The sequence below is a fragment of the Siniperca chuatsi genome, linkage group LG2 (genome assembly GCF_020085105.1).
Source record: "Siniperca chuatsi isolate FFG_IHB_CAS linkage group LG2, ASM2008510v1, whole genome shotgun sequence".
Taxonomy (NCBI): Eukaryota; Metazoa; Chordata; class Actinopteri; order Centrarchiformes; family Sinipercidae; genus Siniperca; species Siniperca chuatsi.
The window spans coordinates 5,037,157-5,063,116 of record NC_058043.1 but is presented as its reverse complement, the minus strand read 5'-3'; the positions used below and the strand labels follow the sequence as shown (position 1 = coordinate 5,063,116).

The 25,960-nt window shown below is 39.5% G+C and overlaps 1 protein-coding gene across 1 annotated transcript; it reads right to left on the bottom strand.

Annotated features, from left to right (window-relative positions):
• Window positions 1-308: 308 nt before the first annotated feature.
• Window positions 309-21,837, bottom strand: ywhaba (tyrosine 3-monooxygenase/tryptophan 5-monooxygenase activation protein, beta polypeptide a). The gene is made up of 7 exons (XM_044221622.1): window positions 21,699-21,837; window positions 15,762-15,921; window positions 13,881-14,021; window positions 8,018-8,141; window positions 5,356-5,519; window positions 4,693-4,788; window positions 309-3,265 (listed from the first exon to the last, which is right to left on the bottom strand). The coding sequence occupies exons 2-7, from the start codon at window positions 15,912-15,914 to the stop codon at window positions 3,209-3,211; spliced, it is 735 nt and encodes a 244-aa protein (XP_044077557.1). The 5' UTR covers window positions 15,915-15,921; window positions 21,699-21,837; the 3' UTR covers window positions 309-3,208.
• Between the last annotated feature and the right edge of the window lie 4,123 nt (window positions 21,838-25,960).

Genomic DNA, 25,960 nt, shown 5'->3' with positions numbered 1-25,960 from the left:
GCTGATTATGTACACCATACAATGATCAGAAAGACCATACAACAATTGGAAAACCAATACTTCAGAGTCAGCCTTGGTGTGAGAAGAACCCAATGACAACCTTTGAAAAACTCTACACATGTGCTTGGATTCGCTGAATTTCAACACCTCAAATGTGTTGTACATGCTATTCCAGAGCTTTAAACTCGTCTGTTCATTCCAGATAAGCTTAGACCTACTGCATGCCATGCATCCTCAAAATCAAGAAAGGCAAAAGAAAACATGCGGCATTAACACGCTAGAGGTGATAATAAACAGAACAGGGCTGATTCGGAACTGATAAAACCTTTATTTCACTTTAAATTGTCTTTTACATTTTTGTCCTGTTTATAACATGTAAGGTGAAACTAGTTGGAATTTTTTTTTTTTTAAAGACATACACAAATCTAGTATTACGTCAATAACCAGGGTGGGGGGGAGGTGAGGGGTTTTTCCTTTTTTTTGTCATTTTCTCATTTTTATTGGTGTCCTTAAGCTAAGTCTAAATTTTCACAACCACGTGCGCGCTAAGCAATGAAACCGTCACAGAAGCAAACTTTTTTGTTGTTTTTTGGGTATTTTTTTTTTTTTCCTTTTTATTTTAAGCAGAATACTGGTCAGTAAAAACAAAATGATTTGAGATACCAGATATACAGACAGGCTCGGTGCCACATTCACTACTGCATGGGATCATATTTTTTTCCTTATAAAGCGTAGAATAACTGCCTTTTTGTTCAGCTAACGAGAAAAAGAGCGGCAGGGAGGAATAATTTTTTTTTACCTTTTAAACTTCAGTGCATGAAAACATTTGTCCCCAGCAAAAGAAAAAAAAACATTGAGACACATGACTTTTCTACACCTACAGAGTGGAATGTCGAGATGATTAATGACAAGGTTATTGTGACACTGAGTGGAGAAGAGAAAAATTTACTTAACTATTTCTACTTTGGAAGAAAGAGGGGCTTTCGACAGACTGACATCCCCTGATGTTTCTCAATGTCTGGAACAAAAGACTAGTTTAGTTTGGGCTGTGAATTGCTTTTGAACACATACAGTATCTTGCTATTGGCAGGGCGTAGTCGTTTAAACAAGAGAAATCACAAGGAGCCTGATTTTTGCCAGTTCAAATATACACACTGTAAAAGATCCGATCCAAAAATAAGCCGGAAAATGTACCGTTGACTGCCGATTGAGTGTTTTCTCTTTTCTAAATGCATTCGAAAGATAATCTAAAAAGGTCGACGCGTAAGTATGTTTATCAACTCTAGCCTGAATACGTTAACTGTGATCCAAACTACAGGTTCTCACTTCCACATACAGATGATTGGCTGATCGGCTGCCGGAAGATTTGGCTTCTTCAATGCATGTACCTGTACCTGTTGTGGACTCAAACTGTGTCAACTGTGACACTTAAATCACTGCTTCCTTCTTTTTTTCTAAAGAGAAATTTAACAGTTAAACAAGCCAGCTGGGTTTACCCCAAAAAGCCCCCGGCTTACACAAAGTACTGAATCGAATTGTTGGATTTGGTTACACCTTTCTTGCAGTTGTTGTGAAAAAGGTGACAAAAAGTTTTACAATCAGGTCGCAGGGAAAACTCCTGACCTCACTGCCACAACTGCCTTTCATATTTTGGAAATGAGGAAGCAAGAAGTTTAAGTGTCAATCTAAAGAGTGTACAATTCCCCACTCGATGCTTGTGGTAGATTTACATGGTGATAAAAATGACAGCATGCATTCTTGTTGGTAGATCACACCATTCAGCAGCGAGTGGAAACTTAGGACTTTTCTAAACTTGTTAGTACAAGAAGCTAAGGGGCATATAGAGGGTGGGGGGGGAAGGGGGGGAAAGTACCCAAAAATGATCTGGTCTAAAATGCCAAAGCATAAAATACCAGCTGACTAACGGCTTCAAGGTTTTCATTGCACACAGGTGTTAACGAACAACATTGACAAACCGTTTTGTTTTCCAAAAACAGATTTACAGTTAAGCTCTAAAAATGTTTTACAATTTTACAGTTTTCAAAAACCTGAAAGAAGGGGTTGATTTGTTATACACACAAAAAAAAAGAGAAAAGCAATCGCAAAGGGAAATGAACATGTTAAGGAATTAACTTTAGGAACGGCTGCACTGATGTTCGACAGCACCTTGACAGGTGGTTGATCCAGGGAAGCAGGCAGGTCCCAATTTGTTGTGAAGATGTCTAAAATCTTCTCAAACATTAAGATGGAATGCTTTTTTTTAAGCTTTTAATAATTTTTCAAATTAGTTTTACCTCCGACCTGGAAATATGCAAAATGGCGTCAAATAAAACTCTGGGTCCTGGTTAGAAAATAATATAAAAACGGTGAGTGTTTGATTACACAGCAGGTAGAACGCTTTTGTTTTTAGATTTGTCAGTGTCACAATACAGCCTTGTAGGAGGACCCTTCTGTATAAACCTCAGCAGAATTGCACTGCTGTTCAAACACATCCCCTCCCAGCTGAATATTGTTTTGCCATCAAACGAGGATCTGGTGGCGAGGTGGAGGAAAAACTAAGCATCACAGTGTTTGTTGAAAATAAACGGACAGTTTAATAACCTTTTTTTGTTTTGTTTAAAGTGGAATAAAACCAGCCATTCGCCAGTACACTAAGAAAAGCCAAAAGAGAAGGGATGGACAACTATATAAATGCATTAACTCGCTAGAGAGAGGAGGGGGGAGGAGGGTGAGAGAACATACTGAGATGTTGGGAAGAGGATTGAGGGAAGAACAGGAGGAATGAAGGAAAAAGATTAAACAAGGAGGGTAAAAACGGGGGAATGTGGGCTCTAAAAGACAATTTATTTTGTGGTTTTGGATAAATACCCTCCCTGTGTGCTATAAGACTAGACTAGCCAGTGGTTTTAGTCTGCTGGCCTGCCTTGGAGTGCCATAATCAAGGGAGGGTGGGAGGAGGGATGGTGGGTTGATGGGGTAGTTTCTCTTCAACCCCCACCACCCTCCTTTTTTCTAACTTTTGTGAAGGTCAGGTACTATTCATGCTGTTGGTTATACAGAAGGGAAGTCGGGAGGCTGGGCTTGAAAAAGTGGGACGAGGGAATGAACGGGCTGTTTATGTGTACGAAGAGAGGAAGAAGAGAAGAAAGAGGAAGAGAGATAAAAGGAAGAGGAAGAGAGTGGGGATGGGTTAACAGTGAAGTGCGCTCTAGTTCTCTCCATCGCCGGTTTCGCCCTCGTCTCCCTGGTTTTCTGATGTCCACAGCTGTAGAAGAAGAAGAAATATCTTTTGGTCATCCTATCACTAAACAAGCATGTGACAACGTTGTCATGATTCACTTCATTTTAAATACAGCAAAAATAAGTAGCTTTGCATTTTCATTAAAAAAGGTAGTATTCTCTATCAGCTGGATTATTAAGAAATCCCATGAAAAGACCAAAACCAATAATGGATGTATCCTACTAACAAGGATTGTCTGAGTATCCAAATACTGATATATCTTATTCCTCTGGACCATAGAGCTCCATGTTCTTTCATTATCATGAGAACACACACACACACTGTAGTTTATTTTAATTCAGTCCCACATACACCATCCTGCTGCTGGAAATACTCATCAGAGAGCAACAAATGTGGATTAATCCACCACTGAAAATAGGCCCCAACAAATGCACTATTTCCTCCTGTTTGACTAACATTTGATTAAAAACTACAGTGCCCAGCTGTTTTAGGAAATTACTGGGCTTGTTTTTGAAAACTAAAAAAACAAAAACTTCATTCACGACCCTTTTTAAAGATGTACAACTTCAGTAGGAACCAATGGGCAGCCCATCACCAGCCTTATCTTATTAATTTAACATTAAACTTTATAGAATTATATTTTAATCTAAACAATGAAATGATACGCGTCTGCCTGCTTTCGTAGCATATGCAGTTTAACACAAAACAAGTTTCATGACAGTGAAACAAAAAAAACGTTTTGGCTCAACAACAGCACTGCACTGATTCTGAACAAAATGTTGTGAACTGGTACTCGTGTGTATTAAAAGAAGATTATTGTATTGAAAGACTCATTGTGAAACATCTTCATGGCTTCAAGGTTAAAATCCACCCACATCCTCATACACTGCTCTATCATCATCATCATCGTCATCAACAGGTGCTTTGTGGTGATAGTTTTGATGCAGCCACTTTCTCTTAATATGCCGCATCTTCACCATTCTTTCACTCCAGTTTCCCAACATCCGAGTGGATGTATTGGCATTAAAGTATAGGCGTGGTCGCTAACTAGCTGGTTGGTGTTTGTGTGAATGAAGATATGTGATGCAAATGTGGACGTGGTTAAATGTTAACACAGTTAAAGTATGTGCTTCTGTGGTGATGATGATATGATTCAAACAGCCATCTACATGGTTGTCCCTCCCATACCCGACGGGAATTATACCCACGGCCATGTGTGTATAATGCTATGCTATGTTATGTGTGTAGCTTAACACAGCAGTCTGCAATGATAAAATACGCAGTCGAATGAATCACTTCACATCAATATTTTACAAACAACTCTTACAACTGAAGTTGTCCCGCATTTTCACCTACTTTAGATTATGATCAACTTTAGGATACAAAACAGCAAAAAGACGTTTGTAGATTATTTTTGGTGTACAAAATTGTGTGCCAGAGTGCATACTCACAGTCAGGTTGTCCCTTAGTAGTTGCATGATCAGCGTGCTGTCTTTGTACGAGTCCTCGTTCAAGGTGTCGAGCTCGGCGATCGCCTCGTCGAAAGCCTGCAGGGAGGAACAGAGAGGTTCACCCATCTAAATCCTTCGGAAAATGTTTTTACACACTGATCAGGTATGTCTCACTCAAGTTCCATTTCTATGTTTGCTCTTTCGAGTGTTTGTGATTCACAACATGTAGTTGCCCCTTTGAGCTATTTTTATGTTATTGTTTTACTACTACTACTTTACTCTTAATTACTTTTGTTGCTCCACGACTCGAGTGGTTCTGTCAGGTAGTGCGACAGTCCACTTTTACATAAAGACGTCCTGACAGGGGCCACTGCCTGCACATTTGAACTACGCCTTTTTCAAATAGGCCTCGAGTCTCTGGAGACTTCCGAGTCTCATGATTTTGATTTCTGACAATCGTGTCCAGAAAATGGCTGTCAGATGCCTGAGGACTGCAGGTCTGCCAGGAGCAAGAGCTCAGCAGCTGGTGAGACACTGCTCCATCTTGACTGTTAACTGGCAGACTGTTCTGTGGAAGAGGGGCCCGCCTGTCCATAACCTGTATTACCATAAACATTCAAATTTAGTGCTCTTACATGAATAAACAAAGTGTTATGCACCCACCTGCTTGGCCAGAGCGCAGGCCTGCTCGGGCGAGTTGAGGATTTCGTAGTAGAAGACGGAGAAGTTGAGGGCCAGGCCCAGCCGGATGGGATGTGTTGGCTGCATGTCCTTCTTGCTGATGTCGAAGGCTTGCTGGTAGGCCTGCTGAGAGTTCTCCACCGTGTCTTTACAAAACAAATAACCAGTCACTTTTATTTTGCTACACGCTGTGATCCTGAACATTAGTCTCAATGACACATCGTAAATCAACAGATGCAGTACAAAGACTGTCTTCACACGAGTAACCTTACAGTGACCTGCAGTGAGTATCGTCCTCTGACAGCAGCAACCAACCACTTTTTGGTATATGGTAACAACCAAGACAGAGTCCACAGCCACACTAGCGGATCTGTGAGGCTGTACTTAGGCACAGTGGTGCTTAGTGCTAAATGCTAACATCAGCATGCAAACATGCTTACAATGGCAATGTTAACCAGCTGATGTTTAGCAGGTATGTTTACAATGTTCACCATCTTAGTTTAGCGTGTTAACATGCTAATACGCACTAAATACAAAGTACAACTGAGGGGAATGTCATTGGTTTTGCAGGCGTTTGGTCATAAACCAAAATATTGGACAAATTACAATTTTGACCCGATGACGGTGTGAGATGAAACCTCAGAGGATTCCCAAAGTTATTATAATTCATCCTGCGGGGAACATGAATGCTGTACAAAGTTCCATAGCAATCAGCCCAGTTATTTGTTGAGATGTTTCATTCTGGAACAAAGACATGGGCCGACCAGCCGAGACCAGAGCCCCGTCACTAGCGTGGCTAAAAAAATAAAAATAAAATAAATCCAGTCCAATAAAAAAAAAAAAAAACTGGTGTTAACGCCATGTTAGAATTTACTGTATGAAACCTTTGCTTTAGAACAATTAGTGCACATCAGGCTCAACCTGTCATCAGTAAATCCAGTAGAGAGGAGTGAGTCCCTTGCTAACTTTGTCACCATCTAGTCACTTCATATACAATTGGTGCTTTGGCTTATTGCTGTGACAACCAGAGTCAGATGATTGATAACCTTGGCAACAAAACATTATGGGTTGCTGTCTCTTGGCAACAGTCTGAATGAGTCTGTCTCACCATTAACAACAGGAGTTTTAGCAAAAGGTTAGAAATAGACAATTGTATGATGAAATAATTGGGTAATTTTTCTGTAATCTCTATCTGATGATTTGTATGTGACCTTTTGATGGTGTCAGAAGTGCAATTTTTATATCTCTGTCTCACCGTCACTGACTTGTAAATCCTTGGTATGACTAATGTGAACAAATGACATAATGGCTGAGACTGTTCCCATAAACCCTGATGCTTCATGTGTCCTCTATCCCCTCTCTGCCATATTTCTCTTTACTGAAGAGGACACACATAATGAAACATATTTTTCAAATCAGTTTTTCATTTCCTATACCATTTGCATTTATGATAAAAAGCTGAATTTCTCTCAGCTATTTTTCTCAGTTTGTGCCTTTAAGCAATCTGGCAATAAAATGCAGTGTAGAGACCGCTAGAGATAGACAATCTTCTCAGTAACTGCACTACTGCCTCAAACGTGACTGAATATTTACAGCATGTGGTTTAAGAAACAACTCTTAATGTGCCCCTGATTTCCATGGTAATTTTGGAGAATTTAAGCATCTACCAATGATTACAGTTGATATGCACTCAATAGCAGCATCAGTGGATCACTACTTAAAAGGGAGCTTCTAGCTCTTAGCAATAAAATGGTCTCTTTACAGCAAGCAATAAAAATGTTTACTAAGTTGTGTTTATTAAAAAAGGAGTATTTACTCTGAGCAGCACAGCAAACAGCAACTGACTTTTGTTTGAGCAATAAAACGGATGTTCTGGTTAGGCTCTGATTAGCTCGGTGCCACACGGAGCAAATCCTCCCTTTAACTGGGTTTAAGCCCCTGAAACCTCCCTCTGCTCAACTGTCCATTAGCAAAACACTGAATCCCACTGAACACCAGGGCACTGTAGTTCAACTTGAACTGAGTATCTACTTGCTCCTCCTTTAATAAGCAAATTATGCCTTGCTTATTTGCATGACAAAATCTGAGTTAAAAGGTTCTGTATAGGAGATTTTGAACATTAATATAGCAGCAAACAACTATTTGCTATGCAAAGATGCAGTGGAGTAATGGAATCCTGAGCAGAGAATGACGTCACACTTCCTCCATATATGTTGCCATCTGAGTTTCTCTGTTCTTTGTTTTGTTAGCCGGTCCGGCCTCGCGTGCATGCGAGTCCCTCTCTGTGAAACTGTTGGCTTTGAGGAGAGCAATATAACGGCTGGTTCTGTTCTCATCTAACTCTGTGAATAAAGAATAATTTCGACCAAAACAGAGTTGGTGATTGTTGGAACAGAGGAAAGACTAACAAATACAGTTTTGGTGAGTTTTATTTTGTTTCTGTCCAATTTGAATTAAGTGTGTTTTACAATGATCTGCAAGGTAAAATTACTGTTTTTGAGTCTGATGGGCCGTAGCGCCCATCTCTTTTGGTCCGAGATGCTGGTGCTGTGACATTTAGTGGCAGTGAATGTCGCATACAGCTCCTTTTAAAGAACAATGAGAGAAAAATTTGATTTTTAATGGTTCAAACTCAGACACTCACCCTTCTTAGATTCCCCAGAGGCCACCTCTGACAGGTATCTGAAGTAGTCTCCTTTCATTTTGAGGTAGAACACCTTGCTCTCCGCCTGAGATGCATTGGGAATGAGGAATTTGTCGAGCAGATTCTGAAACAGACAGACGACCAGAAGGGTTCATAAACAGAAATATAAAAACAGGCCGGCAGATTCTGTATTTATACAGCAATGGCAGAGTAACACACAAAGAAACCTGTCAGTATACAGTAAATTGACAATTAGATTACAGATGGTTTTACCAATACATGTCTTTGCACTGCAGCCTTTGCAAAATGAACACTGGAACACACAACCGCTTAGTGTAACCAGCGACAAGTATGCCTGCAGTGCTGGTACTCAGAGCTAACCAGTCATGAGCAGTTACTGATGGGCTTCAGAGTCTCCGGTGGAAAGGCACAGAAGCTGGCTGTCTTCTGGCACTAAAGCACATTCAGTATGCTTCTTCAGAAGTGCTTGTCAGATGGTTGAATAGCTTTGGAAACCCACTCCCCCCACACCTTTTTGACGTTGGATTAAGGGGGGGCGACTCTAACCATTTCAGTAACTTTCTATAACCAAAAATCTGACATTCAAGCCAGGCTTGGTCAGCTGTCTGAAGGTGAGAAGGAGCCAGGGTTTGAACTTCTCTCTCAAGCTCTAACTACTACTGTCACTTTTCATGTGTACAACTGAGTGCAACACCATTAATGTGTACCAGGAGAGACGGTGTAAATACGCACACATTTTCAAACAATATCGCGTCTCCCCCCTCTCTATGACAGCCGGCTTTTCACGCCGCCTTCCACTGTGGCCGTTCAGAACAACTATAAACACATTTGCCACGTTTTGGCCCTTACGCCCCTATAGAGTCACTGTGTGGGTACTTGTGTTGCAGCTAGGGTAGCATCTCTCCTGCGAGAGGCTCTCCCAGTGTGCGTGGAAAGGCCAGTACACAGACGTGGCCCTGCAGAGTGGTTAAAGTTACTGTTCGTCAGCCCTAAATATCTAGAGAAGCTCAGGATATAACACTGCCGGGCTAAATTAGCTTAGAAACAGACGTCTCCAACCACAGTTTGGAGCAGCAGTTCTGGCAAAGTAACGGCCCAAAAGCAACTTTAAACTGAGAAGTGATGAATGGAAAACAACAATTATAGACTGTAACTCATTCAATTCAATGCTCAAAATCAGTTTAACTGGTCTTGTACATACAAACACCTCAGAAAGAACTCCTTTGAACATTTCATTTACTGGCTGGGGGATTGAGATTGAGGTGAAAACATCCTGAAACCAGTTTTGTTTCAGTCATTGGATTACAATTAACTACCATGCCATCAATTGTAAAGGAACTCTTACAATATGGAAGAGCAGCAGATTATTAGCAAAGAAGTTGCATGAGTGAAATAAAACAACTTGTACACCGTGTTTCACCAGATGAATGTAAAGATTATTTTAAATATTGCAGGAAAAAGGGGAAAACACCCCTCCCTTAAAAAGGTCCAGTATGTAACATTAAGGAGGAGCTATTGGAATAAGCCGTTTTTATCTACAGAGGGAGCGGGTCCCCTTCCACGGAGGCCACCATGTTTCTACAGTAGCCCAGAATGGACCACCGTAGTTTCTCCTACACGCTTGGAAGGGGAGGGTGAGGTAAGTGGTATTCAAATGGTTGCAAACTGCATTTTCACAGCTAGATGCCACTTAATCCTTTCCTTTAAAAAGGAAAGTAGGTCATTTCAGGGAATTACAAGCAACTGTTTCTACAATTCTACAACTTTTTGTAATTAGTGCTTGTTATATGGACAAATAATTTCCCAGCAATAGCCATTTCAGTTCACTCTGAAATGACATGATCAGTATTTCTACAGTGTTACGCTAACTTGTAATATACTTAATGTTATGTTGGTCCGTGGTTAGTGATTAAAATGAAGCAATGCCTACATGCTATCCCAATCTGAATTTTTTAAGTAAACAGTGCAACCAGGTCAATTCATCTACAGGGTAAAAACTGTTCAGTAGTTCACAACATAAATGAATATTTTAGAGAGAATCCCAAAAATAATTTACATAATAAACATAATTAGTCATAATCGACAATAGGGTTGGGTCATATGATGATATATAAAAAGATGAGACAATAAACATTCATCAACTGTCAGCTATTTTGCCGTATGCCTTTAATATCTCTGGCTGTATTAGACCAGTGGTTCCCAACCATTTGTGACCCATTAAAATGAAGCATTACCTACTTCTGACTCCTCATCACAGGGTATGGTTTTAGTTGGGACATGACTTGTGAGCAGCTCTTAGATAGCTTGATTAGAAGGATTTTTATAGACTTAAGTATAAAAAGTATTCAGTATTTCGCAAGAAAAAAAAGGCAAAAATAATCACAATTTTGTGTTATAAATGTTTTTCTTTCTTTCCTTAATCATCTTGCAGCACCTCAGATTTATTTTGGGATCCCTATGTGTGTCCTGACCCCCAGGTTGGAAACCACTATTAGACTCAGGGTTTTTCCTTGCTCAGAATGGGCCTTTGGGAGGGGTGTATGACTACGCATGACAGTAAGCATGATCGGCCCGCGTACATTAAAGGTAATGAGTCTGTGTTACCTTATGTGACAGAAATCTATGCATTTTTCAGTTATTTCTGACCATTTGATAAAGAAAAATGTCTATTACCAGCTGTAATGGAATAAAAACACAATATACAGTGAAGAGAGAGACAAAGTAATTTAACAGATTTTTTTGCTCTTCACTCTGGCATGACAACACAAAACAATTTGCTCTTGAAACACTGGCACTGTAAAGACTGCATTTTGCCAGCCGCGGTCAAAATACTACGGACTAAAATACGACCACGGTTTTCAGCATTATTTGTATCCATGCAGAGCAGCTCTCAACAGACCTGCCCAAAGCATCTTCAATGTTATTACTGCTGTGCCTATGTGTAACACCGCAATTACGCCCGTATTTAAACGAACACAAAGCAGCTTGGGGCTTCCACTCAACAGGCATTTTAACTGACTTATTTTCCACAAAGACGCGTTCTGAGATTAAATACTACCGTCAAAACCACCGGGAGAGTCCGGTACAGCCCGACTCTGGACAGTAAAACTGAGATCCCATTAGCGCTAGCTTCACAGCAGAGCGTTCAGGCCCAGTCAAAACAATGTAGCTTAGCTGGCTTATCCACCACCAGCCACATGTGTAAAATATAGCAGCTGTGGATGAGAGGGGAGTTGACTGCTGGAAGTCAAAGACGTCATATTTAAGTTTATGTTCTTTGCCATCCAGCAGTCGGTACCAGGTTGTGGGGCATTTTAGCATTGCTGCACCCATTCTGGTTGTTCCCAAAATCAAGTTTGTAGTAGACATATCCAGCCACCATAGCAGGTCAGTTGTTAACTATAACAAGCATTATAAAATAAGACTACCTTCTACGCTTCCCATTCATTATTTTGACAGCAAATATACCTCACTTATATGTTCACAGAACTGTCAATTTTGATTTTCAGCTGTTTTATGAAACACGATGCTCCTAACACATAACAAGAAAATAGCTACAGTTTCTTCCCCACTTCAAAATGGAACAAATATAATGGAGAAGAAAATTAGATTTTTGCTATTGGTAATATCTTTTAGATCAAGGTTACTGACATTTTTTGTCCTGTGGATGCATCAAAGCTTTCCCCTTCCACGCTTTCTGCTGCTTTAAGGACAGCATGTCTCTACCCGTCCTTCCCTCCCTTCATTCCTACAGCATCACATCACTGCAGAGGCTTCCAGTTTGACCTTGAAGATATTATTAGAAGCCTGCACAGGCGCTAAACATTTCAGTCTGGTTTGACCTTGAGCAATTTCTGTTCTAACCTAGTCAAGACCTGGCAGTGGGAGGGTTGTTCATGACACCTCAATCATATCAAAGGCCTTAACTGTTCAAAAACTACAGAGGATATATATTCCAGAGCACTTTTTGACAGCATCTCTGAGCAGCTGAATGAGACTTTCAACTCTGTCTAGCTTGCCTCTGTCAGGTTGTATTATGTTCAGGCACAATTACTGAGCTTTACTTCAGCCATTGTTTAACTAGAGCGACTGACCTTAAACTAACAGGTGGGGATTCAGTGTTTAAAGATAATTAAACAAATCACACTTTGAGTTCCTGAGACTGAACATACAGCTTTTTGGTTAGAGACCTCTTTCCTGCTTCTCAACAGTAAGAAACCGCATTTTCCCCTCACTGTATTTCCCTTTCTCCCAGAAGCTTCAGAAGCAGCACATGCAAGACCGTCAGTGTTCACACACTGATTGTTTTGTCATGTTTCTGTCACTGAAGAATTTCTGACCAGATACCTAACACACAATCTCATACTTGAGTTTGTAAGTATTAAAAAAATAAATATACTTTAGGCAAGTGTTTCAGGTCGCAGTGGCACATGTGATGAAGGTGGAGAGTACTAACCTGTGTGGAGCTTAGGTAGGCAACCACGTTGGTTAACGTTTGTTCAGACAGATGTATGACTACAAAAACACCGAAGAGTCACTTCCAAAACAGACAAGGGGTTACTGGGCATTCAGACCAAGAACAGGACTGCGTTCAAAAACATGGGGCCTGGTGGCCTAGGGATTTAGGCTTTTTTGCCATGGGTACCCTTTGCATCAGCAATCGCCTCCGTGCCAACACAGTGGCCTCATTTAAATGAATGAGTAGGCTGTGTTTTTTCATGCAATGCTAATGTCTACTGAACACAAACTTATCCTTTAGTCAAAAGCAGGCCGTGAGCCTAAAGACTGCTTCAACAGTACTGGTTGTTTAAATTAGGATAATGGTGCCCACTTCCGCCATTCTTTCATGGAACGCCTTAAGTGTTACACTCTGTTGTTTACACAAAAACTGACAGAAAGTGATCATCTGACAAGAACTTTGGTTGGAGCATGCCGATGCCTTCAGGGTGTGTTCAGACTGACAGCAGTGCTCTATCAAAAATCGCAGCCTCCTCATTAATTTTAATCAGACCACTGTGTGTCTGCACTCTGCACATACGCAAGGTCATCCAGCACCTGGCTTGACTTTTGCCAAAATGCAATGAACATCACTCGGCAATGCAGTGCGTTGACCGAGCAAATGCACAAACATTCCAGGTAGTACTTTGCAATGACATTGGTGTAATTCTACTGTTTACATGTTGTTAATCAAACTGGACTTCCTGGATCATATTTCATCCTCTCACCCTGTACCTGTAGCAACACACCCACACCAACACAGCCCCTTGAGTTTGTTTTTGATGCAGCGCTATTTTCAGTCTGAACACCTGCTCAGAGGCCACTTCAAAAAATAAGATGTAGTGGTAACAACAGATTCATATAATGTATTCATATAAAATCATCCCAGGCGTTTTTTTGAATCTACATAGAGGTGGTATGTACACACCCACACAAACATGTGACTTGTGGCACAATGTTGCCTTTCCAGTCAAGCCTCTGTTGCCTCTGTAACTAGTAAATAGAAAAAAAAGGAAGCAAAGATACCCAAGTGGGGTAGCAAGACAAAAAACAGAGAAAAATTAAAGCTTTGTTTGACAACTCTTAACAGCTGCCAGTGCTGCTGCTGGCAACATTATTACTGTCTCCACAAGTAACACCATGTGACTGTTATTCTTTCCTCAGCCGGGAGGGATCAGCTCGAGTGTGCTTTCTTCCACCATCTTTCCCTCTTCCTCCACTGCTCCCTCTTTATACCTTCTGTCCCTGTCCTCCTGCCCATCGTCACCACCCATCTTGTCTTTTCTCTCTCTCTATCTTCACACCCCCTCGCTCCCTGCCTGCCCTTTCCCATCCCTCTCCGTACCAGCACGTCGTGGCAGATTTCTTGGAGTTCAGACTCGATCTTCACACGGTAATCGCGGGCCATCTGCTGTTTCTTCTCGTTACCCTCCGTCTTCTGCTCGATGCTGGAGATGACGCGCCAGGATGAACGGCGGGCCCCCACCTAATGGCAACAATGTCAAGCAAAAAACTGACATTAAAACAACATCTTATATACATTAGATAGACACAGTTGAAATAATACGTATTTAGTATGATAGAGTAACCATAATTACAATTAATGGTGTTAATTTTGAAATTATTTTACTGCATACTTTGCATTGCACATGAGCATCATGATGATTTCCAGATCAACAATATACAAAGTACAATATTGTGATTTCATCACAAAACCTAATAATGCTTAAATGATGTTGAGCAATGAAATAATGGGAGGCTAACATTTAAATCAACTACAAAAAAAAAAATAGTATAAGTGAAGACTTTTATAATAGTTCATTTTAAAAATTGTAGAAATATGAATATCACTGAGCTTGTAATTCAAGATCTTCAACTAAATTGGCTCGGTAAAACCGAATACAAAGCCTGATTTGCTCCTAGCATTAGAACGTGACAGTGCATGAAAGTCTGCTTCTCTATCATGTGAGATAAGTGTGGCTTATGCTACTCCCTATGTCCTAACTTAACATACCCACATAGTGACTTATACTATCCTCCTGGCTGGGTTACAGCTTGAAACATGCAACAGAAAAAGTACTGAGTGCTATTCAATGCTGGCAAGCTTAAAAAAATAATAAAAAAAATCAAGTAAACCTCAATGATAAATAGAGCAGCAGTGGAAAACCTGAGGCTGCTCTTACATAATTTGTACTTTTATAGTTGGACTATAAAATCTTCATGAAAAACAAAAGCACGAAAATTATAACAGCGCAGCAAGTGATAAACTATACATATAAAAAGAAGCTAAATGCAAAGATTTTAACTGTCACTGTAAATGCTATAAATAAACATCAGGATAAAGCAGATTGTTTTGTAAGATGTGATACAAATCTGTGCATCCTGTTTGCACATACTTAAGACAACAACTCTGCCGTCAAAAATGGCATTTTAACAAGTAAAGACAAGATAAGATAAGCTATAGTGTACAGTCGAACATTGCAGCCTGCACATTATGTCCGGTTGCCCCATACTACCACAGGAAATGTTTCCACAGAAAAATGTATGAGAAAGAACAGGAGCGTGATTTTTCTGTCTGTTTTTTAGGCCACGAGCAGTCATTGGTCAATGTCCTCTAATGACGTTTGTTGTGACAACAAGCAGCGACTAAGCGACAGCTCAGACAACTCATTTCCCAACTTCTCAGGGACTTCAGAGTCTCTTAATTTCTTCTAGACCCTGTCCTCTGCTCCTGTCTCTATTTATTCATGGAGTCATACAACTCAGAAAATAACAACATTTCTTTACTCAAGTTGAAACACTCAACTAGATATGGATGCAGTTATCTTCGCCTCAATTTGTGCTGCCTATTCAATTAAATATTATTTATATAGTGGCAATGCTGCCTCTTAATATTTTTGCGCGTTGTAAAATCCAATTGAACAACAGCATTAACCACGGTTAGTTCAATGTTAACTCATCCAAGTCCATACATTTATTCTTTATCTTAATATCATATTTTTCAGCTTAGTTTAATGGAGGAATGATTTATTGATTAATTTAAGGAAGTCTCTTATTTGCATTTCGTAGTAAAAGTATCATGAGCGTACTGAACCATGCACTCTATATTGTGAATTGGAACCAAATCTTGAGCTGACTGCAGTTACATCCCAAGCTGCTGTAGATTTATTTTTATTTTATTTTTTTTGGGGGGGGGGATAAAAAAGCCATTAGACGGATGCCATACCACGTTCTTGTAGGCGACAGAGAGCAGGTTGCGTTCCTCATTGCTGAGCTCCAGGCCCTGCTCCGTCACGGCCTTCATGGCAGCCGCCATGTCGTCGTAGCGCTCGGCCTGCTCTGCCAGCTTGGCTTTCTGCACCAGGTCGTTCTTATCCATTTTTAGGCTGCATGGACAAGAAAAGGGGACAGAAAGACAGGGTTAGTGTTTGGACTTCAGCATTGAGGCTCTCCATTTACCAGCTGGAACAGGCAAAAAAAAAAAAAGGGAAGACAGACAGGGAAAGAGTAGAGAGGCGATGAGAACGATAGACAGACGTGTGAGAACTACAGGTGTGCAAGATCTGTAGGCCCATGATATAAGTAGAGCATGGCAAAGAAGGGGAAAGAAATAACAGAAAAGGAAAACCACTAGAGTGGGAAAGTTAGAGCAATGGGCTTGAGTGTCATTTTTTAAAAGCTGAATCATGTATAAAGATGCTTAACCGTTCCATAATCAAACCACTAGCACTGGTTAGGCAAAAGCTAATTAATAAACTGTCACTGATTGGATCCTAATATCACATAAAAAGTAAAATAAATCAAATATACCAGCAAAGACCTAACAGATCTTCATAAACTACCAAAAACCCTTTCCAGCAAAATGGTTGCTCCCAGTTATTTCACCCCCAAGGGCTTTCTGCTCTCCAGATGAATCTGTAGGTCTAAGTAGGCCACAGCCTCGCCTCCATCTCCTTTTTATCTACACATCACACTATACACTCTCCACAAAGAGCCTACATTTGCATATCTTATTTATCTGAATTACTTGTAAATCCTTTATTTCTACATTTAAACTTATCACACTCCAAATAAAATATGTTAATACACGCACACCAGAATGCAGCTTTACCATCACATCTGCACACTGACAAGTTTGATAACTTCCTGGTTTGGATGCTTAGCCTAGTGACCACCCTTCCACCAGAGGGAAATTCAGACATCACCCTGTTGTATTCAAGTGTCCTTGAGGCTTACCTGACCTCTGACCTCCCTGTGGAAGCAGGGGGGCGAGGATGGGGTTTCCCTACGGAGTGCAAAAAAGGTATAAGCCATGATAAATACCACAACAATAAAGTATCATTTGTTGGTTCTCTTGTAGTTCAGTTTTTTTCTGTATCAATTACATCGTGGTTTTAAACCAAAGCTGTTCAAGTATTTTGATTTTTTCAGGAGATTTTAGTGCCAGATATTAGATTTAAGTAGAATTGTTTCAGTGAACATGGTCTCCAGTCTGACCAGAGTTATTTTATGTTGAGTTGCCACGAATACCAAATTCTGATCTAATACAATAAGCATTACTGTGATTGATAGAAAATCAAAAACGAAACCAAGCCCGTTATGACATACTTGAAGTAACTCCAGTTAGTCCACAGAAAATAGCCTGTAGCAATTTTCAAGTCCTGCCACAAATTCTTTATTGGACTGAGATATAACATAACCACTCCAGGACATTAATATTTGTTTTAAGCCATTCCTCTGTGGACTTGGCTTTTTGTTTGAATTGTTCTATTGCCATTGAATAAATCTCCTAAATCACAGTTCCCTAAAAAGACTGCAGCAGATTTTACTCTTGGAATTTTGTTTTATTGCATTCATGTTCATGTCTCTATCTTCACAAGCAGCATCCCCACAGTATGACATGCCACCACCACTGATGTGCAGTGCTTGGGCTTAAGCACAAATGGTCAAAAATCTCCACTTTTCATCGTCAGTTCATAGATCCTTCTTCCAATTTGTTTTGGTGTTTACATTTTCTTGCAGACGTTAGACAAGGTATCGTGCAATTTTTTGTTTCCCCAAAAGCAGCTTTTTCTTCTTCAGGCCCACTCTGCTGTTAAGTTGCAACTGGTAGAGCAACAGTCAATAGTTTGTGTGTACACAGTGTCTTCTAATTTAGCAATGAGAACCTGTAGCTTCTTCAGAGCTGACTGTAGCCCTCTTTGAGGCCTCCCTCCCTAGTAAGTGCTCTAATCACATGGACAGCGTTTGTCTTTTTATTTTTTAGGAGAAGCCTTTTGTGGGCAGATTTACAGCTGTGCCATATTTTTCCCCCCAGTTTTTTTATGATTGATCTTAATGAACTCCAAAGGATATCTGGGACTAATATCTATCTATCTATCTATATCTATATATATATATATATTTTAAATACTGATATAGTGTATATAAAACATTCATTCAAAATGATCAATTTGATATTTTTTTCTGTTTTGGAAAACAATGGTTATATTATGCGTATCAAATGCAAATCATGAAATTCACCTCAAGGCCACCAGATGGCACCAAGGAATCCATGGCGACTAATACCCCTCCCCATTTAGTGTTTGTGTACTCACTGTAACATTCAAAAGAGGTGGTTCAATTGTGGCTCTTATGTTATCTTCCGCTCAATTCATGGTATCATATAAGTGTGCAGAATTATTTTTTCCATGTGTAAAAACATAATTAATTTAATTGTTCATGGTTGTGAGCTACTGATAATCCTGAATAAAAAAAAAGAATTGGCCCCAGCCATACCTGAAATCACTTGTCACTCTAGGGTTGGGCAAAATGACAATATGTAGAGATTTTGCCATACAGTGGTAGCTATCGCTTTAATATCTGTGGCTGTATTAGCCCACGGGCAATGTCGTAAACCATTGAGCAGGACCGCTTTACAGAAATATTTTGTATGAATTTTGCATCAATGTAATGAAGCATCTTGATTCATCAGGTATCTAATTTCCTGGATTAACCAGAAATAGACATTCATGCCTGGTTATTTTATCTATTGACAATTAATTGATTTTCCAGAAAATGTACTAAATCATGATCTATATTGATATTGTGATTGAAAATATTACACATACCACGATTCTATCCATATTGTTCACACCTTGATTATATGCGAGCAATTTCCATTCAACTTTAACTTGCACTTAACTGGCACTTGTTCTAAAAGTAGGTTAATTTGTAAAAAAATTTGCTTGGAAAAAAAAAATTGGTTTATAAAACCTCCTTGACTTGAGGTCAAATTGTTTATAGCTCACTAATAATGTGAGCATATATGTGATGTTTACTTCCTGAATTGTGTGCGTCAATAAAGAACAATTCTATAAAACAATATTGCTAGCATTAGTATCACGCGAAACAAATTTAACCACATTTTCTCAATGTAAGTTATGATATTTATTTAACATAAGACTGTTGGAGTAGTGTGAAGCAACAGTATGACTTCTGACTTGAATGAAAAGATGGGAGGGGACTAAATAAAAGAAAAACTTTGTCATTCACAAAGTTTGATCCTGCTGCCTCTCTTATGCACTTCCTGCGGTCTGCAGAGTAATTATTAGCCTCTCAGCTGGGAGCACACCAATGGCACATTTCCAGTGCCGATTCAAGGGCTGAATCGTAAAATCAATTATCTGCTGATATTGGGTGCTGTGACCTTTGTTTACCGAAAAACAAAATGGTGAGCCCATTAGTGCTTGGGATCATAATAACTTCAGATACCCATTTCCTCCATTATCAGGACACTCATTGAGAAGAAACTTGAGATCCCTCTAAATTCACCATTGTTGTGTTGTGGTTGACATAAGTGAAATCTGATTGTTTTGTATTGGCAAAATCCCCACCACTATGTGCTCAGTTTCAGTTGTTGATCTGAGAGTGAGGGATTTTAGCAGCACCTTTTAAAATCACATTACACGTCTTGATAGTCATACATATAAAATCAACAGACAAGACACTATTTAATTTTATATTGAAACACCAAACCAGTTATAACAATGATTATGGGAAAGGTGGTGTTTACTTTATGGATTTTACAACTAATAAACATTTAAAATAGATTGAGTTAAGCATTACTTTCAATGTCTAACTAACCTCTTCATGTAACTTAGATCTTAAATATTAGTTGATTAATTGATAACTCGATCGGCAGAAAATTCTGCAACTTTTTGGTAATCAACTAATCATGTCACTTTTCAAGCAAAAATGCCAAACACTTTATCATTTGCTGACTTCCCATGCCTTATATGATTTTGAATTGCCTTGTTGTTGAAATGTGCTATACATACTAACTTGCCTTACACTCTTAACATGATAAAAATACAACCATACACAAGATAGTGTAAATTTTGGATTCATTTTCATGCTCATGAAAACACTGTTATAATTAATTATTATAAAAATGGTAGCTATAATTTAATTTATTTCACTACTCTGATGAACATTAACTGGACTAATTATTTTATTTGTCAGACCACTTTGTGTATTTTTGCCCATATCTTGTCTTTTGATGGTCTCAGGTTCCTATTATGTTTATGTCACCATTAAATTGACTAAATTCCTATAAAATATTTAATCTTTTTATTGGCATGCTTTTAAAGTGGTCGTAGATTTCACCACTCACAGGTTTTTCAATAGAACAATGAATTTGACAGGCCATTAAATAAACCCAGACAGGAAAATATGTACAGTGTAAATACCAGGGAAATAGAGGCTTTTCTGCAAAGTTGAATAGAAAGTGAATATTCAGCTTGCTTCAGGTTGCATGAGACATTCACACAGTGCTGTCATTTCAACAACCGTGTAATGCCTTACTGGCAAATCTGTTTTATTTTTGCACATTTTAGCATCCTCAGGTTAGCATTTAGCATACGGGTAAAATGCCGCTTATCACGGTTACAAGCTCATTATTTAAGCATTACCGAGAGTTAACCGCCCCAGCGACCCGCACATCGGTTAAAATTGATCCACCTTGGCCTTATGGGTCAGCTACAATCATCTGGCACGACACCAACACACTCAACATTAGCAATGCTGTTATCCAACCACCTAGCTAACTATTAAGGTTAACAGGCTTATGCGCACCGAGAAAAATGGGGAACACCATCTTCATCATCAGCAGAGATGCACTGAATAGCTTAACGTAAATACCATCGTCCCAGCAAACGTTTTGACACGAACGTTTAAAAACAGCCCTGCCGGCCAAGAATATTAGGGTTGTAGCGTTAAATCGGCCTGGCAGCAGCTACGCCCTCCTTGTCGCATTCCCCTGCGGAATTTTAAGATGGAGAGATAGATTACCGCCAGCTAGCATGCTAACTGAACGTCACAGCACGGCCGTTGGCTTTAACTGTTAGCTTAGCTGCTAACGGGACCTGACCCAGTTCAAACTGAATGGCGAGCTGTGAGCTGAAATAGCTAGGAGGATTAAATATGGCATCTGTTCCGTTTCACAGCTGCCCCCCTGGCAGTTAAACGATATCGAAAGAAAACGTTTTTAAAATTGCAGTCGCATTTGAGGGGAAACTCCCGAGAAATAGGGAGGGTGTGTTAGCTTCAATATCGTTTCACTACGCCATGACGGAGCTGAGCTAAAGACACCGCCAATTACGCTGTTCTGTCTTCTGTCAGTTCTGCGAATAAGGCCAGATTTGTCGGTTGTCCAGGTATGGCAGCCCCTCAGTACTAGCTTTACATTATCCGCCGTGCCATGTACTGAGCACTGGTTGCTAAAATGTCTAGGCTGCTCTTACGACGGCCTGGGCACGGCTGCTAAACTGTCAAAATGGCCAAACTTGGTTGCTGCTTCTCCCTCTCTACTCGGTCACCGCGTACCATGCATGGCATCGACCGGAGTCTGGGCCTTAAAAAAATATCAAAAAATCAACGATATATAGCGCATTCGACAGCACAAAGAGCACAGACAACCTCATGCCAGGTGTTTTGAGGATTATTTCTCGCTATTTGGCCACAAGTCTCGGCCTAAATCCTCGCACCCAGCCCCAAACCACAATAGGCACCTTCCGCCGCAGAGGCAGGGAATGGGTTCACCGCTGGGTCTGCCGTTCTCCCCGTATGACTCTCTTTACCCTGCATATAAGGCAATAATCGAGTGATATGCAAGTGAACTCACATTTAGAGCGTACTAGGAATCCCGATTTTATTCTCTGGAAGATGCGAGTTTATCAAGCCGTCCTCTGCTTGCTGCTCAGGGTATTCAGGGCAGTACCACTTCCGCCTGCTCTGACACTTCCGCTTCCTCTAAACCCCACCCCTCCCCCCGCCAGTATCCATGGTAACCGCGCCAGGGGGTTTCCTGAGCATCTTGCGAGGGGCTTTGACGTCAGGAGGACTATGGCAACCGCTACAGGATGACGTACGCCGGTCTCCGTGGCAACTGTCTCCATGAGGCCGCTACTGTCGTATCTGAGTTCACCATCGTGTCAGCTGACACAGCTTTGTGTGGGTTATACTGATTTTTTACAAGCGTTCATACTTTATAACAAGCAGGTCTGTTTCTCCCACCACACCACCTACACAACCACTGCAAACCCTGAAACACACAGTCCATCAACAATCATTATTGTATCTTTATTAATACATTTTCTACATACTTTTTTTTCTGATTCATTTGAGAATTTTATCATTCAAAACATTAAAAAAGACACTCAAACAGACATGACAAGACGAAAGCTGTATCTGAAATCTCTCGTTCACTACATAATAGACGCACTTCGAAGCATAAAAAATTTGATTTTCATATTTAAGAAAGCAAGCTGTGCCTAACAGAGCAACTTTTCAACATGAACACTTTAGCTGTCTTATTTTATTTATTTATTTATCTATTTTGACAGCCAAGTGTTCAAGCGGCCCCCCCACGACCTGTCCAGTGACCCCCACGTAATTTCAGTTTGAGACCCTTGCTCTAGTGAGCAGTAAATTGAGATTTTGAACAATTGTGAATCATCAACATTTCGAGTCATCACTGACACCTACAGTGTCACATAACTATTGGCTTATTTCTTCCATGTATCAAATGCAACGCTTTAAAATTTTCCGGTTGTTTGTAAAAAGCAGTGTACATGCCATGGACACACCTTTTTTGTTCCATTGGTGAAATTTTTCAGGGCACTATAGAGTAAATATGGAGTGATTTTGGACACTGCCTGAGATTAAAATGAATTCTTTGTGGAGCATAAATGTCTGTTCCCACTTTTATGGCAATCCATCCAATATTTGTCCAGGCATTTCACTTTGAGCCCAAATTGTCCACCTGCTGATGAAAAGTCAGGAGACATTAGGATTTGTCCCCTGGAAACCATGAATGTCTGTACCAAATTCTGTGCCAGTCCAGCTAATAGTTGACAAAGTTTTTCAATCTTGACCTAAGTGAACCAACCGAATGATTGACAGACAGTGCCATCCCTAGCCACGCCACAAGGGTTGCTAAAAATATGTACCAGTTTGGACATCAAATGCCTGGAATTGAAAGGGAAAAAAATCAAAAAAGAAAGATCAGATAATAATAAACAATAATAATCAAATAATCAAAGAGTGGGGGTTAAACAGGAGTTAAAAAATTAGGAGGCTTCTAACGTAATTCTGAATTTGTAAATGATGAAAAAAGTGTGTGTGAGGAACATTGTGTTTTTTTTTTCTGCAGCCGATTAAACGATGCACATTTTCCATCTTGAATTGTTGAGTCCTCGATCCTTTCAGGCAAGACACACTTTATCCAAATGAGAAGGCAAAAATGAATGATTGCTTCACATTGGGGTATAAACTGAAACAGCTGGCGATCTGAGAGTGTTTGCATTTTGGTTGAGGACTCGTTAAGAATTTCTCACAGTGAAACTCATTTTAAAGTAATGGTTTTACTTCGTTTTGTATTTTTATCTTTTTAATCCTCCGTCTTCTGCAGTTCGGTTAATTCTAAATCAGTAGGATTAATGAAGCTCAACTGAACTGGAATAAACTGACCTGGCCAGTTACTCAGTTCGTCAATCCATCAACCCATTAAGCTACCAGTTAATCGATTCATTCATTTATTCATCAAGTTAATCAAGCCATCTGTCAGTGATCATTTGGTCAGTCATATAATGAATCAATCAAGAAAGCCAGAAATCCATCAAATATTGTAAACAAATTCATTCATTAATGCTTCACCAATCATTTAGTTGATCAAGCAAGCTAGAAAAGCAAGACACAGTAAAAGTGGGGAAAACACAAGACCAGACAATAGCTTATCAGCTATTTAACGTTATCTGACACACTAATCATGGCTGGAGTAGTGTTGCGTGGCTCGGTCCGAGCCACTTTGTTTATTTCCCATTTACAGAGCCGGGGCTGTGTACAAACAGCGGATTTTGTTCCAGTGCACACACTGAACGGACAGCTGGCGGACCGTGAGGAGATACTCGCTGAATTTGATAAAAAAAGACGTGTATTGGATTAGAATCGCATACCCCACCTTTAACACCAAAAGTCAATGTTTTATTGGCCTCAGAGATTGTGCAATATGTCTTCAATGCACTTGTCAGTATACATGTGTTTGGGATGAGTGGATTAGATGAGATTGTTAGTGTTAGTGCAGATATGTGCGTGTGTTTCATAGGGCTATGTTCTTATTTATTATTTGCGATTTGTTTGTGCTGTACATGTTTACTTAATTTAGTTATCTGCGTGTATTTACCGCAAGTGGAAGCCATTCCAATGCAAGCACCTTTGTGTTGGCTGCGTTACAGAACAATTTCCTCCGTAATATCACTGTGGTGAGAAGTGTACAGCAGCAGAGGAGCAGGATGGTAAGTTTGAGACCACAGTGGCTGAAATCATTTTGACATGTCTGTCAAGGGAGGTTAAACGCCTGCTAACAGTGACACACCTCTTTGACCTCTCAGATGTTCAATAATCTATCCAGCTATATCAAATCAAATGTTACTTCGTATTTTTATTGTTTAGTTCTGAGTATTCTTATTGTCATTCACCCTCTTCATGTCTGCATTTCTGTTATTTTTACTACCAGTTTCCTCTTTCGTGTTTTCTTGATATGCTCTAGTATTTGCACTGTGGACGTGTTGAATTTGTGGCTTCTAGTAATGTTTGGATGCACTACAAAATTGTTCAGTAGTAGGCAACTGTTACAGAGTAGTAACTTGATATATTTAACACACAGCTAGCAGAGAATGCAGAGTTGTGTATGACAACAAACAGATGTTTGTTTTCCTAAAAGTTCATGTATTTACTGCATATAGTACAGCAAACATTTTTTTACACGTCACATAATTGCTTATATTCCGTGTGAAAATGTATATACACTGAAGTTATATTAGTATATTCTGGTGACCTGCCCTTGCTGTACCCCTGCTCTTGCCCAGTGCATGCTGGGACAGTCTTCTGCCTCCCATGCCCCTGAGCATCATTAGTTGTTGAGAAAAAGGATTAATAGGAGTCAGAGAATGACAAAAATAAAATTAAAAAAAATAAAAACGAAACAGCAGAAAGTAAAAATAATTATGTGAGAAGACAGTTAAACAATTCTTAAGAGACATCTATTACTTATATTTACTCTGACAAGTCTTGAAGCTAAACCAAGAGGTGCTGGTTCTCTGTGCTGTACCTCACTGTGGCAGCCACTAGATGGCAGTAAAGACTGCTGGTAGTTTTGATGTGGTTCAGCCTGATGTGTGGTGGCTCTTGCAGTTCCATACTGTTACAGAGAATTAGTAACTCATTTTAGATTATACAATTTATGTTTAAAAAAATACATACTTATATTCTATATTATATTGATTTATATTATTTGTTAATGATGATTATTATTATTTTCTGTCAGATCTAGGGTAGAATAAAGACTGGGTTTATTCTAAATATAGATAGATGTATATATATCTAGACTAATATTGTATCGATTTTGATTTTGCCTTTTATGAAGGACAAACAAACAAGTAAGGAAAAAACATTAAAAGAAAGAGAAAGAAAAGAAAAGAACAAAGGGAGAAACAGTTTATATGTTTATGGGGAAGTAAAAAATAGAAAAAACATACTATTTTCATTCACTCTTATTATTATTATTATTATTCTCATCATTATTATTATGCTTAATTTATACAGCACCTAAAAGATAGTCATAAGGTGCTTTGCATGAGTAAATCAAGATTTAGACATTTCAAAACTACAAATGTAACAATGAGATGAAAGTAAAATCAGGCAGTTAAAAGTACACCATTTAAATGAAATAAAATAGAATACAATTTAAAGAGACATACTAGAACTGAATAAATAAAAACTAGGACATAACTGTCACCAGAAAAATTAACAGAACTGAAGGCAAGTCAGGCTAGTTTTATTTATATAGCCCATATACTTAGACCCTCAATTCAGGGAAAAGAAAAA